The 15,968-nt window shown below is 41.3% G+C and overlaps 1 protein-coding gene across 1 annotated transcript in view; it reads right to left on the minus strand.

The window, feature by feature from the left end:
• GUCY1A2 (guanylate cyclase 1 soluble subunit alpha 2) overlaps positions 1-15,968 on the minus strand; it is a 201,113-nt gene that overhangs the window by 73,722 nt on the left and 111,423 nt on the right. Inside the window, exon 6 of the mRNA XM_048494034.1 lies at positions 2,880-3,023. Coding sequence (XP_048349991.1) covers positions 2,880-3,023 — 144 coding nt within the window. The remainder of the gene's footprint in view (positions 1-2,879; positions 3,024-15,968) is intronic.

Here is a 15,968-nt window from a genome sequence, read left to right on the forward strand (position 1 = left end):
CTGTAAGTCTATTCCTATCCCATTTCAGTGTTTCTTGGGGTTTAGATTTCTAGTGAAGATGTCTAGTTATCGTCCTGGAGAATTTGACACCATTAATGCCCAGATCGTGCAATTATGTCCATTTTATCAAATTAAGCGTAACTCAAACTAAAAAGGGTAGGGGGTAGCTGGACAGTAATATGACTGTGTGCACTGTAAGCTCATTAATGAATTTAAACTCTAATGATCTGCAGTTTATTATGCCTCATGGTACATCATGATAGCCAGCTCCTGCTGTTCAATGAGGTCTTCTTATTCACTGAGAGAAGCACAAAACATCACCATGATTAGCAACTGGGAACACTGAGAACATTTGGAAAAACAGGAGGTGAGTCTGATTCTCCTAGTTAGCCTTGGTCAGTAATGAACTTACTGCTGAAAAAAAAAACCGTGTGCTCCATTATAGTAATGATGATTACTTTTGTTTACCTAGACTATTGGCTGCCATGGAGATATAAAACAAATAAAAAATCAACAGAGAGAAATGCTGGAGGCAACCGGTAAAGTTGGCACCCAACGTCGGTTCCTTTAAAGCTGCATAAATAATGCATAAAATCGTTACATAACACAATCGTAAAGAAAAGCAAGGAGTGAACAAAATCATAAAGGAAAGCAAGAACTGAGCTGTATTTCTGCTAGAATATTCCAGTAGAAAATACAGCTCAGTTCTTGCTTTCCTTTGTATATTTATCTTCAGCCCCAACACTTTAACAAAACATAGAGCAGGGGTAGGGAACCTGCGGCTCGAGAGCCGCATGCGGCTTTTCTGCCCTTGCACTGTGGCTCCACGAGCCGAGCCGCCGACCCCATCCTTGCCCGCCCTGCAGGCAGCAGGGCGGGCGCACCAACTGCCCATGGTTGGCTGGGCCATGCCGCGGGCTTCCCCTCTCACCCACCCCATTGGAGCGGGGCGGGTGCTTTCCCAGCAGCCGGTGAGGCTGAGCCACCGTCTTCATCCTTGCGGGCGGGCGCATCCATGCGCTTCTCAGAATGAGCGGAGTAAAAGGTAAAAAAAACCAATATATATAGTGTTATCTTTATTTTAAATGTAAAAAATTATTTGCGGCTCCAAGTGTTTTCTTTTCCCGTGGAAAATGGGTCCAAATGGCTCTTTGAGTGTTAAAGGTTCCCTACCCCTGACATAGAGGTATCTATATGTTCCCGATGATGAACTGGAAAAGGTGAGGGCTGTTGGGAAGTGTAAGTCCTTGGCCATCCAAGAGGCCCAAGATTTGAGCTCCTCCTGGAGGGGAGAAGACTACACTTCCCAGCAGTCCTTGCAAAGGCTGCCACTGTAGCCAGTACTGCTGCCTTTGCACAGGTGCTCTCCAACAGGAAGAGTGTTACCAGGCAGACCCATGTTAGGGGATGTCTGCTTTCGAAGTGTGTGCTCCTATCCATCCTGCCAACTTTGCAGGGTGGGCTATTAATGCAGTGCCAAGATGAACATAAGAACATAAGAACATAAGAACTAGCCTGCTGGATCAGACCAGAGTCCATCTAGTCCAGCATTCTGCTACTCGCAGTGGCCCACCAGGTGCCTTTGGGAGCTCACATGCAGGATGTGAAAGCAATGGCCTTCTGCTGCTGCTGCTCCTGAGCACCTGGTCTGCTAAGGCATTAGCAATCTGAGATCAAGGAGGATCAAGATTGGTAGCCATAGATGGATGCCATCCTCTGCATTAGCTCAGTGTCACCCATGAGGACAGTAAAACTTTCCTAGACTTGCTCTTGCCAACATCAGACTTCAAAATAACTTGCCTCTTCCCTTCCTAAAGACAGTCACTTTCTGCCTACAAGCAGTTCCCAACTCCAACCCTGGCTCACAAGCCTCAGTGAAACAAAGGATATGTTAACAAGAATTTCATTAAGAGTTCCTGCCAGAAATACTAATCTTATTTTTCAAATTTCTGACTAAACTCTTTATTTACAGTCGGCATTCTCTAGAAGCTGTGATTGAGTCAGTTTCCCCCTATCTCTGGGCACTCCTAGGCTAAAAACATTAAGCCAAGCACTCAGCTATTAATTTTAACTATCTGCCATGCAGCTTAAGTGTCCCTCTCTTGTTTTCCCTTTGGAAGGTGAAAGCCTCCTTTTTCCTGGGAGATCAGAGTCACTTAGCATAACTTGAGGGGCAATTTCTCCAATACCTAGCCCCCTCAACCAGCACCCAGGATTCAGTATTTTCCTAAATATCTATTTGTCTGGCTGTCCCCAACACGTTGCCTTTCTTCCTCTACTGGAGTTTAGTGCTGGTCACTGGACTCTGCTTGTTGGACCAGGTAATTAACCCCTTTATTCCCCCAAATTATCTTGCTTTTCCAAACCTATCCCCTGTATATACATTCTAGCACTGAAACATTTAATAAAGGCCCTGAGCTTTTCAGGGGAGGGTGGTATATAAATTAAATATACAGTACAATAAAATACAATAAAACTAAAATACCTATTTCAAAATTTCAGTGCCTTTTTATCATCATCTTTAAAGCAATTCACTAAGTAAAAAAATCCCTGAAAACACAACCAACTAGCATACAATCTGAAAACAAACTGACTGCTTAGAATTTTCAAGATGTTCCAGTACATCAAACAGCAACTCTGTGGAACATCCTTGCTTTAAAAGGGGTCGTCTGAAAAGGAACAGCCTCAAATGGTCTTCAAAACAAGGAGAGATGGGGCTCGACATACCTCCTCTGCCAGATGATTCCACAAAGTTGGCACTACTATGGCAAAAGCATGCACTCTAGCTATGGAGGACTGTGCCCTCCTGATAAAAGGATTGATGTGTACAGCACACACGTTTGGTTAGCCTGCTGGGAATATGAAGCCGAGAAGGTTACCTGAATAGGTCTTCCGTCTGGTGTGAGCACCTCCTCTGACAGCTCCATCATCTTCAGGGCCATCAGGGCAATGGGCTTTGCGTGATTCAGATTCTGCCGGTGGAGACCGGCTGCCACGCAGTACGCATCACCTATTGTTTCCACCTGCGGCAATCAGACAAAGCAAAGGCATAAGTTTGCTAATGAGCCAGGAATCTGTACCATTAACTATCTGCAATCATCAAATGTTGCTTAAAAACATGTCAGCACAACATCAGAAAGGATAAGCTATTAGACAACTGCGTATAATTACCCTCAAGTTTGCAAACAGGCACCATCAAAACCTGACACCATGTTGCACAATTGTTCATCATTATGGCACACATGATCATTAAAACTGAGGACATCTTGTACCACTGAGTGTTCCTTGCTACAGGGTTGCACCAAAAGGGTGTGGATTTTATGGACTGTGGGACCCTTAAAAGAAATGTGTTATAGATGTGCGAAGACAGTTCCACTGTAGGTTGTCCCATTGAAATGACAGAAATATTACATGGAGAACAATCAATCCAAATATAATAGGAATAGATGAGAATGTTTTCTTCCTTTCCGTAAAACTAAAACACAGCTACCAGACCCACAAGTGACAAAAGAAAGTACTTCTTCACACAATGTGTCTGAGACCTTTTCACATATTGCAAACATATGTTCCAGGAGCCTACCAACTGTGCACTATTCATGATCCTCCTGATACTTGCAGGCACCATGTTGTGTGAACAGCATCATGTGTATTTTCCATAAGAATGCAAAAAATGAATAATCTAGTGATAGATCTGTGTACACCAAAGCTACATGTGCATAGTAAACATACACATCACTCTGCTTCACAAAAATGACAACTGCACATATCAGGAAGATCTATGTGCCAATGGTAGGCTCCTTGTATGAATGATTATAATATTTGAAAAAGAGTACTGCATTAGACTGACCCTGGGCAGATGACTTCTGGTGTTTTTATGACCCAAAGTCAACTTGGTGTAGTGGTTGAGAGCAGGTGGGCTCTAATCTGGAAAACTGGGTTTGATTCCCTGCTCCTCCACATGAGTGGTGGAGTCTTATCTGATGAACCAGATTTGTTTCCACACTCCTACACTACTGCTGGGTAACCTTGAGCTAGTCACAGTTCTCTCATAGAATCATAAAGAGACACAAGGGCCATCCAGTCCAGCCCTCTGCAATGAAGGAACATACAAGCAAAGCACTCCTGTCAGATGGCCATCCAGCCTCTGTTTGAAAACCTCCAAGGAAGGAGACTCCACTACACTCCAAGGCAGTGTATTCCACTACTGAACAGCCCTTATGGTCAGGAAGTTCTTCCAATGTTCAGTAATCTCATTTCCTGCACATGGAATCCATTACTCCTTGTCCTAGTCTCTGGAGCAGCAGAAAACAAGCTTGGTCCATCTTCAACATGACATCCCTTCAAATATTTAAACATGGATATCATGTCACCCCTCAACCCCTTCTTTTCTCCAAATTAAACATACCTAGTCCCCTAAGCTAGGAGACACTATACTCATATTGATGCAGTCAAAAATCACATTGGCTTTCTTGGCTGCCACATCATACTGTTGATTTATGTTCAATTTGTGGTCTGCTAAGACTTCCGGATCCCTTTCACATGTACTGTTGTTGAGTCAGGTGTCACCCATCCTATATCTCTGCATTTCATATTTCCTGCCTAAGTGTACAGTTATCTCTGTTGAAATTTCTTTTTGTTAGTTTTGGCCCAGCTCTCTAATCTGTTCAGGTCATTTTGAAATCTGACGCTGTCCTCAAGGGTATTAGCTACACCTCCTAATTTGGGGTCATCTGAAAAGATGATTATAATGCCCTCAGTTCCATCATACAAGTCATTGATAAAAAAATATTGACCGGCACTGGGCCCTGGACAGATGCACCCCAATATTCTATTAGCTTTTTTTGCCACTACATCACACTGACTGCTCACAATTAGCTTACAATCTACTCATGCCCAAAGACTTTGTCCACACACACTGCTATCTAGAAGTATATCCCACATCCGGTATGTGTGTTTCTCATTTTTGTTTCCCAGTGTAGAATTTTTCACTTATCCTTGTTAAATTGCATTTTGTTCACATCTGCACACTTTTTGGATGTTCAGTTCTTGCTGAATTCTATCTTGGTCTTCCAAGGTGTTGGCTACTCCTTCCAATTTGGTACCATCTGCAAATTTAATCCCTCCATCTCCTCATTCAGATCATTTATAAAAAAAACTGAACAGTGTCATGCCCAAAATCAAGCCCTTTGGCACTCCCTTCCTCCAGTCAGATGAAATGCCACAGACAACTACACTTTGGGTGAGACTCTATGACCAGTTCCTTATTCACCTAACAATTCTAGAGCCCAATCTGCAGTTCTCCAGTTTACCTATCAGAACATCATGGGGAACCCTATCAACTGCTTTACAGAAATCCAGGAAACAATGTCCAGGAAGTCTTTTCCTGACACTTCCAACCATATAGATACTCTATCCTCATTTGTGTGTTTTTTTAATTGTGCTACATCAAAACAAGATGAGAACAGGCACCTCAGGGTGATTTACTAGTAGGGAAACAAGAGGAGATGACTTGTGCAAATCTTTCATGTTCTCTGGACTCCTACTCCTATCCTCCCCACATTTCAAAATAGTGACTTGGAAATACACCTCAAAATGTAATCACAAGGGGGTCATACATGTGGCATGCCTGATGCATGCTTTTTGTCACAAAAGTGGAAAGAAGACTGGTGCATTGAAAAGAGCAGGTGCAAAGGGGGAAAATGGTCTCTCCCAGCAGGCTCCCTGTAACAGCTTAATAGACAATTTGGGTTAAAACTGCTGCAGCTGAGCACTCCATTTCACAATGAACAAGTCCACACGCCAGTTCTCTCTTGAAAAGGCTTGGAATTACACCCACGTCGAAAAGAAGTATGTAGAAAAGATCAAACTGTACTGGGGGGGAGGGGGGAGAGGAAAAAACCTTCTCTGACAATTCAATTTCTTTGCTGCTTCTGATCAAAAGACAGAAGGTTAATGCCAAAACAAAATGGAGATTTGATTTCAGGGGGCCAGTTTCTCAAATGCCGCTTTGTACATTTCCATGCCTGACCAAGCCAGGAAAGATTTGCATTTTATTCTGAACGCACCACTCGACAATGTTTACAATAATCAAGTTGCAAGTGTCACGACAGAAATTTTACTTTGATATTTAATATTTGAAAGTCTCTCTTCTACTGCAATCTTGTTACTGTTCTTGGAAAGCCCTAGTACTGTAGCTCTGGACGTTCTGAAGAATGTGCATTTGAAATAAACCTTGAAATATTACAGTCCCAGCAATATACACTGAATTTTAGCAAATGGCATAGCAAAGAATGCAGATTGTTTAAACCAGCTATCCACAGGAAGGTGAACATATCCACCATAAGCAATGTTTCCCTATATTTTTGTAAACAAGGCACACTTTTGACTTAATTAAACTTTGTAGCAAACACCTTCCATGAATACACTCATTCATGTCAAGATCACTGCTATCCACCTGTGAATATGAAAAAAGGGGTTATTCATGTTTTTATTTTTGGTGCTTTTCACTCCCTTTTCTCCACTTAGTGCAGACTTAATAATAATAGAGCTTATAATGACAACAACAACAAAAAAGAAAGAAGGGAACACCTAATAAAAGCTAGAAAATCATCATATTCTCTAACATCAAATCTACCTGACTAAACCACAAGGTGGAGAATAGACAAGAGTACACAATAAAAGCTCTGCCCTTGATGGAACAGTCTCTCCCTAGCAGACCCTTACTGCTTTCCGTCTTTCCTTCAAGGGGGCAGTTCCCTTTATTTATTTACTTAATAGTGGTTACAAGTATCAGACTAGGGTCAAGCTAATCCGAATGCTTTATCATCAAAATAAGTATTTAATGTGTACATATTATACAAAACAAGTATGAATAATTAAAAGACAGGGTTTCACCTACCTGTAACTGTGTTCATCAAGGCCTTCTGTGCAGGCACACGTTGGGACTGTGCATGAGCAGGCCAAGCCATAGTGAAGTTGCCAAGCCTCAACACTAGAGGGCGCTCCAGTGACCATTGGCCCCATGCACAATCCCTCTCCACCGCCACCAGACCATCAACCCTACACCCTTAGTTCTACCTGAGTTACCCCAAGAACCACCTCACCAGAACTTGTAGTTCTGTAGTTCAGAACTTGTAGAAGGAGGAAATGTGTGCCTATACGGAAGATCTTGATGAAATCAGTTACAAGTTAAGTGAAACCCTGCCTTCATCTTCAGTTTTCTGTGAACATCTTACCAGGAGGTGGGTAGATTTCATGCAAACATCGAATGCAGCACAGCTTTTCCCATTGCTGTGTCTGTCCCACTGCTGTGTCATAATGATGTACCAGACATTTTGGACCAAAACAGCTTTCCCATAGGCGTGTGCTCTGGTTGAGTGTGCACAAATCAACAATGATCAGGACACTTTTGCTAATCTGTAACATAATTTTTATTGTGGATTCTATCTACCTGGAAAGTCTTTGTGAAAGAGAATGATGTAAGCCCCTTTGGAGGAGGAAGGTGGAGGAAGGTGGGGCATATATATTATATAAATTAAAAGTCAAATATAAATAAACAGATCGACCGACCGACCGACCAACCGACCAACCGACAGACAGACAGACAGACAGACAGACCCTTCTCCCTTTTATCCTCTCCAAACTATGTAAAATAGCCAAGGAAGCCTGCATGGCAGAGTTGGTGCCAGAACCTGTGTCTTCCAGAGTCTAGTCTGACACGCTAACTAATACACTACACTGGCTTCCACTTCCTTCCAGGGCATTTCCTTTTATACTTTTAAGGGTGGGAAGAAAAGTAAAGAACAGATGACAACAGCTCAGCCATTGATGGTAACAGTCTCTCCCCCATTAGGCAGGCTGATAGGTATTGAAAACTTCTGAGTCCACATTTACTCACAGGGCTGGACTGGGAAAATACAAACTGTCTTGTGCTCAGTGCACACCTGCTTAGAGAAGGGAAACTACACAGATGGAATTGTCAGTGGGAAGCCAGAACATAGCAGTGTAACTGGGTAAATGGAACACCTAAGAAACTACTGGCCAGAAGCAGACCATATGGGATGTAAAAGAGACAAACAGGTTTATGAAGGATCAGGTCAAAGTAAGGAACTGATGAAGGCATCAGTATGCTTATAAAAGCAACACTAGAGTTGTTAACCAACCAGCATGTAGGCTGATCCTGTTGAAAAAGATGATGGGAGGCTGGTGTCAAAGAAATAAGAAGTAAAAATGGCTGCAGATGGGTTAACATTCCAAGGCAGAGCACAGATGAGGAAAAGTGCCTCCTGACAATAACCCACAAAAATCGGGTATTAGGAGACCTGAAAGACCTCTGTTTGACACCCTGGAGTTCTGCCGGCAGTCTGAGTAGACAGTACTGTACTTGGCAGACTCAGTATGTTTCATGTGTTATTTTTTTTCCTACACCAGGATATTTTCTGTTAAATAACACATGGACATATAGTATAATTTTTTCTCCCTGCCACAGTTGTGCACCTTGGCTAGTGAAAGCAAGCTTCTAGGAGCCTATGCTGTTAAAATAGAAAGGAGCTGTTCATGGTGCTGGAGGCAAAAGCATAGTCGACTGTAGGCCTCTCCTCCTCAGACGAGTTCTCCTCAGGAGCATATACATTCAGGGTGAGAAGAGGCTGGAATGTCTGAGAGGCCTATTTTCCATCCATCCATCCCTATCCTAATTCATTCTAAATGAACAGGACTTCTCCCCATCCCTGGCTTTCCCCTTTTAATGCCTTTCCTCTAATTTCCCTCACAAGTTTCTAGATTCCATTAAGGATATTTACAAGTTCAGGTGCTCAGCTGTAACTCTAACAGTCGTTTCACTCAGAAGGAAAAGCTGTCTTGTAACAGGTTTATTCATAGGCCTGAACACTGACTCTTTCTCTGCTTGTTTCCAAGATATTTGCATTTGCAGTAAATGGCTTTCTCCTGTTTTCCAGATTATAACCTGAGTCAGCATCAACAACCTTTATTGGCATAACAATACATATCATAAACAAAAAGTTCATTCAGACCAAACAAAGGAGAAGGGGGAAAAAGAAGAAGAAGAAGTGGGGAACCCGAGTGTCTCTCCTGCACATAGTCACTTGAGGGCCAGTTTTACAATAATGGTGGCCCTTTAGCAACACATATCCTATACAGATAAGTAGCTTGGGCTCTGTGTTATCACAAAATCACCTAATTACCCTAATAAAAAACCTTTGGTGAAATCCTTTATGAGGCCATTACTATAATCATCGCATTGACTTACATAGAGCTCACCCTTGTTACAGAGATCAACTTGACAAGTACACATCTTTTGAGATCCACTTCACTACACCTTCCTTTGAGTAAACTGAGGGGCAGAAGACTATGCAAACATCTGAGTCTCTTGCTGATGCACTGTTAACATAAAACCATTCATTGCAATCTGAAATATATTTATACAGACAGATGTACCAGCAAACAAGGCATGTCATCTGTAAGTGTAAATCTAAGCTTAAATTTAATCTAAATTTCTGGCTAACATTGCAAGTTCCCTGACCCCCCAACCTAAGCCCAAACAAGCAATTGGATTCCCAGCTTCAGCATTTATGCTTATGTTCTCAGCTTTAAAAAAAACAAAACCCCTCACAAGGCAGAATTACTCATTTTACTCAAAATCTATTATAGCTTAACTTTGGTCTGTTCCGTTTGCTATGAGGTAACATTTACACAGTGTCTCTTGACCCTAAATCTAAATGCATCAAATTCCAATGTGCTTCAAGGTCTCTCTGTGTTTTGCAGAATTTGAACAGTAAATTTCAGATGCAGTAGCATAATAATTTGCCTCATCATTTTCTAGTCTCTCATTTCCATGGAGATTCTTACACATTAATCTCCTTTTCAGATTTGAGCTACATTTCATCTTTCCAGATAGTTTGTAGGTGCTTTAGCAAAAAAGAGACAGACACCTGATGCAGTGGGACAAATAATTTTAATTCACTCTGAGACCCCTGTATATTTTTAATGTGTTTTATTCCACCTGATCTCCCCCCATCCGTTGCTGTGGGAAGTATCCACACTAAAGAGGCCAACCTACTGGAGATCCCTGGCCCCTCAATGATGCGGCTGGCCTCCACTCGGGCCAGGGCCTTTACGGCTCTGGCCCCTGCCTGGTAGAACACTCTCCCTCCAGGTGTCCGGGCCCTGCGGGACCTTGGCGATTTCCGCAGGGCCTGTAAGACTGAGTTGTTCCACCGGGCCTTTGGAGAAGCCAGCCGCTGAGTGTGCCCCCTCTATTCCATGGGTTCTCAATATCATCGAGACCCATTGTCTCCCCCCTCCTTTTTAGGAGGATTAAGTTAAGTTTAAGTTAAATAAGGTCTTTTGTGAGATGCCTATCTTAGGAAGTAACTGCTGTTTTTAATTGTATTTATAGAAGCTATATTATGATGGTTTTATGGTTTTATGTTGTACACCGCCCAGAGCCCTTCGGGGATGGGGCGGTATATTAAATAAATAAAATAAAATAAAATAAAATAAAATAAAATAAAATAAAATAAAATAAAATAATAATAATAATAATAAAATTTACAACTACCACCACTCCTACTTGATGAAGTGTATACAAAATGCATAGGGGCTTCAGACTGAATTAGCATTCATTTTGCCACTACATCGGGTAAGTCTTGATTTTTTTGCTCCATGCTTGGTGCTGTTCCTCTTTTCATGCTGTTAGTAATTCAACAATTTGGGGGTGGCACTTTGAGATGTTTGTGATAAACAGAGATTTATGTGAGCTATCTAGCTAATATTTGAGATCCTCCAAGTCAACTGAGCTTACCCTGGCTCTGCCAAATGCCAAAATGGCGTGACAAGCTCACACTGCTCCTGGGTACTACAAAAGCTCTACATGATAAGAAATAACAACCTGAAGGAGTTACGTTTTGGTCCATTTTATTTCTCACGGAGCAGGGAGGGGTGTCTGCAGAAAATAAAACAACAAGATTCACGCATCTTTTCTTGAGCAAAGTCAGTTCCAAGTGAGATTGATTCCTTTTCCATCAACATGGAAGAAATGAATTTGGTGAAACCAAACAAAAGATCACAACTGAAAATGTATGATGGGCACTTTTGAGAAGGGAGTTCCTCAATTAAGAAGTCACCAACCAAGCAGCCCAAATTTCTTGTCAAATTTCAGACTGTAAAGATACTGGAGAAATCTGTTATTGTTTAGCAATGCATGAAATATTAATTTCCATCTTTCCATTGGTGCCATGTGTTGGGGGGCAGGCTACAGCGGTTTGAAGCTGCTTATAAAACTAAAATAACTCGCTGGAAGACTTTTTGTACCACTGTTGCAACATAAATGGTACTGTGTTCATACCTGAGCTTTCATTATCTGGCAGTACCAATTGAGCCAAGGAGAGGGTTCTGCCATTGTGAACTAATAGAATTCATGTTGGCAATGAGATTTTCATAGAGAGAAAGTGCTTGGATCTCATTGGGAGTATTGGGCTGATTCCGCATGGGCCAAAAACAGTGGTGTGTATTTGTATTTTAAAAACCTATTTTGTTTTTATAGTAAGTTCCTCGACTATAATATTTTATAGGGGAGGGAACAGTATAGAAGGAAATAGTGGATTAAAAAAAATTAGAAGTTATAACTGATAAGGATAATGTATTCTAAAGTTTCAGTCCTGATTTACTGTATACCTCGCCTTTTGAACAAGAGAGGGACCTTTGATAGTCTTTTCTATACTTTTTTTTCTTTTTTCTTTTGTTTTATTATGGCTTTTTGGGGGGGATATTTGATAATGTTTAACTCCTCTTCTATTTTCAATATCATGCAACCTATGCTACATATGATTGTTTTATATAACGGTGAAAATCAATAAAAAAAAACCAGTGGTGTGAAAACAGTGTGAAAACAGTATAAACCCTTTTACAACATTTTAAACCCTTTTACACCATTTTCACACCGTTTTCACAATGCTGTTTTTGGCCCATGCGGAATCTGCCTTGGATAACTGCTGGTTAAGATCAAACAAAACAAAGACATCTAGAAATATTTTCAGTCATTCTCTTATTTCATTTAACCTTTCTGAAATGGGAAACAGAACTCAAAGTTGAAGAAGAGAAGGGTTGTGAGGGAATGGGCAATTTATATTCTCAGGTAACCATTAGCAGAAATGATCACTGCCTACCCAATCGTCCACACAGACAACCCAGATAGACCTTTTCATTTGCAGGGAAATGATTGCATAATCAATAACATTACTTCCCCACAGGTAGCTGAATGTAAATTCACCTGGGCAATCTTGGGGGAATGTACCGTTTAGACTGCATTTGCCAGAAGAAATTATAAAGTTTGTCAATAATCCCAGAATAGTGCATTGATAAATATTTAGATTGTTGTATAAAGAGATACAGAACAGAAAGAAATTTGTGCATATCAAGATATATAGCTGATTGTAGAGAGGAAGCACTGTCAAGTTACTTTACCGTAAGTCAGAAGCTACTTGATGGTGCTTAACATGTGCACACACAGAGAGGGTGTTCTATTGTTGGTGAGGTTAGTTTCCATTGAATTGTTTTGCTTTTTTATTGTTTGCTATCTTAAGCAAGTCTCTGGAGCAGTGAAATACACATTTTCCAAACAAAAAATTCCAGAAGGTTTTTAATAGAGTTACCAAGAAAAATAGAAAAAAAAATTTTTACCAAGAGTTAGTTATAGCTTTTACAAACAGTGGCCATAATCATTTTTGGGTGGCTATGAATTTAAAATCACACAGACCTTCTTTTTATTTCTGCAAATTCTTTTCAGGACTTTAACATAAAGAACAATAAAAGTGGAATGTCTTGAGGGGTTTTTTTCTTACAGAAAAGCATGCTATTGATCTATGTTCCCTTTGATTTATGAACAACCTGGGAGCTGTTTCTGGACCCTGTGCCAGATTCTAAAAGATGGTTCATGCTGAAATAATAAACAACAGTCCATAGAAGCAGGTACCATAGCGAAGTGCTAGAAGGCAAGCATTACATGAAGAAAGTTCTCCAGTTGTTCCCCAGCATCTCCAGTTTAGCAGAGATGGGGAGGATCCATGTTTGAGACCAAGGAGGACTGATGCCGGTCAAAACTGATAAGATTGGGCTGGATGAACCAGTGGTCTGACTCATCCGAATGGGAAAAGAGCAGAGGCGTAGCTCCAAGGGGACGTGGGGGTGCGCAGTGCACTGGACACATGCCCCTGCGGGAGCAGGGCGGGGTGGGGCAGGCAGGGCATTCCGTGGCGGGATGGGGGCGGAGGATGCACCAGTGCACTGGGCGCTTCCCTCCTTGCCACACCTCTGGAAAAGAGCCCTGTTGGATCAGAACAGTGGTCCATCTACTTCAGCAGTTTGTTTCACCCCGCAGCCAACCAGTTTTTCCCCCCACTCAGACTTGTAAACAAAAATGGCAATTGGCAGCCCTGCCCTTTTAAAATTCACCAATTCTGTGCAGTCCTTCATACCTGCACTTTTAAAAACTCACTTTCTCCTCTGCAGTCCATCACAGATGTAAAGAATTAGAATACAGATCCTGTGTTCCAAATGCAAGCTTCTATCCACTTCATAACTCAGAACAGCCCCTGGCTAACCCACAAACTGTTGGAGAGTTCAAGGGTATGTCGCCCCCCCCCCCGCCCCACTAAGGCACAAACTCTGCACACAAGCCATGAGGCTGAACTGAATGAAGCATTATGGTTCTATGTGAATAGCCAAATTCCAATTTGACTTGTGAGAAACAAATCTATACATTTAGTTTCACACCCGCTTCTCTTTTTCCATTCCCCGTGTTTAAAATGAACCCATATTTCAATGTTGTATCAACTGGGTATGAATATAAAAAGGGCATAAGCATAAAAATCTCATACAGTGCAGAACGGAAATACTGAACTTCTGGAGAACCATTTAAATTTTGATGCATGTGTTGTCAGGGAAGTTATTAGGGTTTTTGAAAATCTTATTAGTCATTTAAAACCCAAGATATCATCTTAATCTCTTGTGGCAAGAAAAATGAACCAATGACAGGGCCCACATATGAAATCCACAAGAAATATCAATGTCCCTTCCATTCATGCTATGCAAAAAAAAAAACCTCAGTCATGAGAATTACTTGGGGGAGTCTTTAGCCCATGCAAATCAGCTGTTAGTCACAATCAATTAAACTCACAGGAACTAAAAACTTCACTCTAATTTGCCCACATTCTCTTTTATAGCCATTTGCACTTGATTACGTTTCACATTCTCAAGCTCAGTCAGTTCTAATTATATTCTCTGCCGCAGTTAGTTATACTAGCAATAATACTCAGTCATAGGCCTCAGAAAACATATTAATACTCATACTCAGTTATACAAATAGAAACCCACACAAAGTTCCCTGTTATAAAAGCAGAACAGATACCAGTCTTCAATTTGTTTGTTTGTTTGCTTGCTTGCATTTTTAATGGACTGTGTGATGCTACTGATTTTTTAGAGCAACTGTGTATTTTATGCCTGTCTGGTATCCACCTAAGATAAATGTGCACCTAAAACCATAAAGCAAGAACATGACTGAAGTGCATTTGTAAACACTCATATTATAGTTTTATGCACACCAGGAAGCAGATTTTGATTGCAGCTCCCTGACAGACATAGGTCTAAAGTATGTGAAATGGCTCTTGCTGTTTTTGGTGAATTAGTAACATGAGATCCAACTCAATTTCATGTTTCTGTGGCAGTGAGATTCAACTGAGTGCAGTCTGTTCGAATGTTGAATTTCCCTATGAGGGCTATAGAATCAAGAAAGGCTGAACACAGTGAGGCTGATTCTGCATGGCCCAAAAACAGCGGTGTGAAAACAGTATAAACCCTTTTACACCATTTAAAACCCTTTGACACCATTTTCACACCGTTTTCACACTGCTGTTTTGGAGCCATGCGGAATCAGCCTGAAAGAGATTCAGAAGGCAGCAGATTCAGAGGATGTTTTACCCAGAGAGACTGCAGCATATAGGAAGCAAGTCTAAATAGGTTTACTCAGGCCTATTATGTATGCAGGGCTTATTCTACGGCTCTTTTTTTCCACAGTGGATTTTTCCTGTGGTCTTCTGTGGTAACATAACAACTGTGTTAACTTTCTGCACAAATCTTTTTAAATGTTTTGAGGCAGAAAATAAAACGTTTCCTCCCTGGAGTTCCACATTGTTTTATCCGAAAATGTTTTATTTAAAGCCTCAAAACATTTTAAATGAATCCTCTTTTAAAATGATTCTCTCATTGAAATGTTTTGAAGAAGTGTTCAGTTGCTGTGAGACTTATTGACTATGTTTCCCATTCTTCTCTGCTTCCCTGAACTTCTTCCTTGGCACCATTTTCGGAGTTCAGCCAGTTTCCTCATGCCTGTTTATTTGCAGCATGTCTCTGTTTTTTTCTTTTATTGGGGTGGGGAGGGGGGGACAATCTTTGAAGCATGAAGTACATGAGGAGCATCAGTTCAACACAGAGCTCAAGAAAACAAAGAGGAAAAAAAATCACATAATGGTGGCCAGGAATCGTCTTGAGGGGGTGAGTGTTTGTAAAGGGGAAGGGATTGAAAACGTTTTAGAAACGTTTTAAGGGATTTGTGCAGGAGGGATCTGTGATTCTCCCACTGCAAAGCTTCCCCAGCCAAGCCAACTGCCGTTTCCCTTACCCACCACTTCTATGCCTGCCTGCTGTTTCTTCCTCTCTCTGAAAAGAAAAAAAGAAAATTCTTCAGGCTGCTCTGGAAGGAATTGCTATTAGGTAAGTGGGGGGAGGGGTGAGCAAAGCCAAGGCAAGCTGAACACTCGCAAAAGATCTTTGCTTTGTCATGCCCTTATATAAAGCCGTGGTGCGACCACACTTGGAGTACTGTGTTCCGTTCTGGTCGCCACATCTCAAAAAGGATATCGAAGAGATAGAAAAAGTGCAGAGAAGGGCAACGA

This window comes from Sphaerodactylus townsendi, linkage group LG04 (assembly GCF_021028975.2).
Source record: "Sphaerodactylus townsendi isolate TG3544 linkage group LG04, MPM_Stown_v2.3, whole genome shotgun sequence".
In the NCBI taxonomy this organism is placed as follows: domain Eukaryota; kingdom Metazoa; phylum Chordata; class Lepidosauria; order Squamata; family Sphaerodactylidae; genus Sphaerodactylus; species Sphaerodactylus townsendi.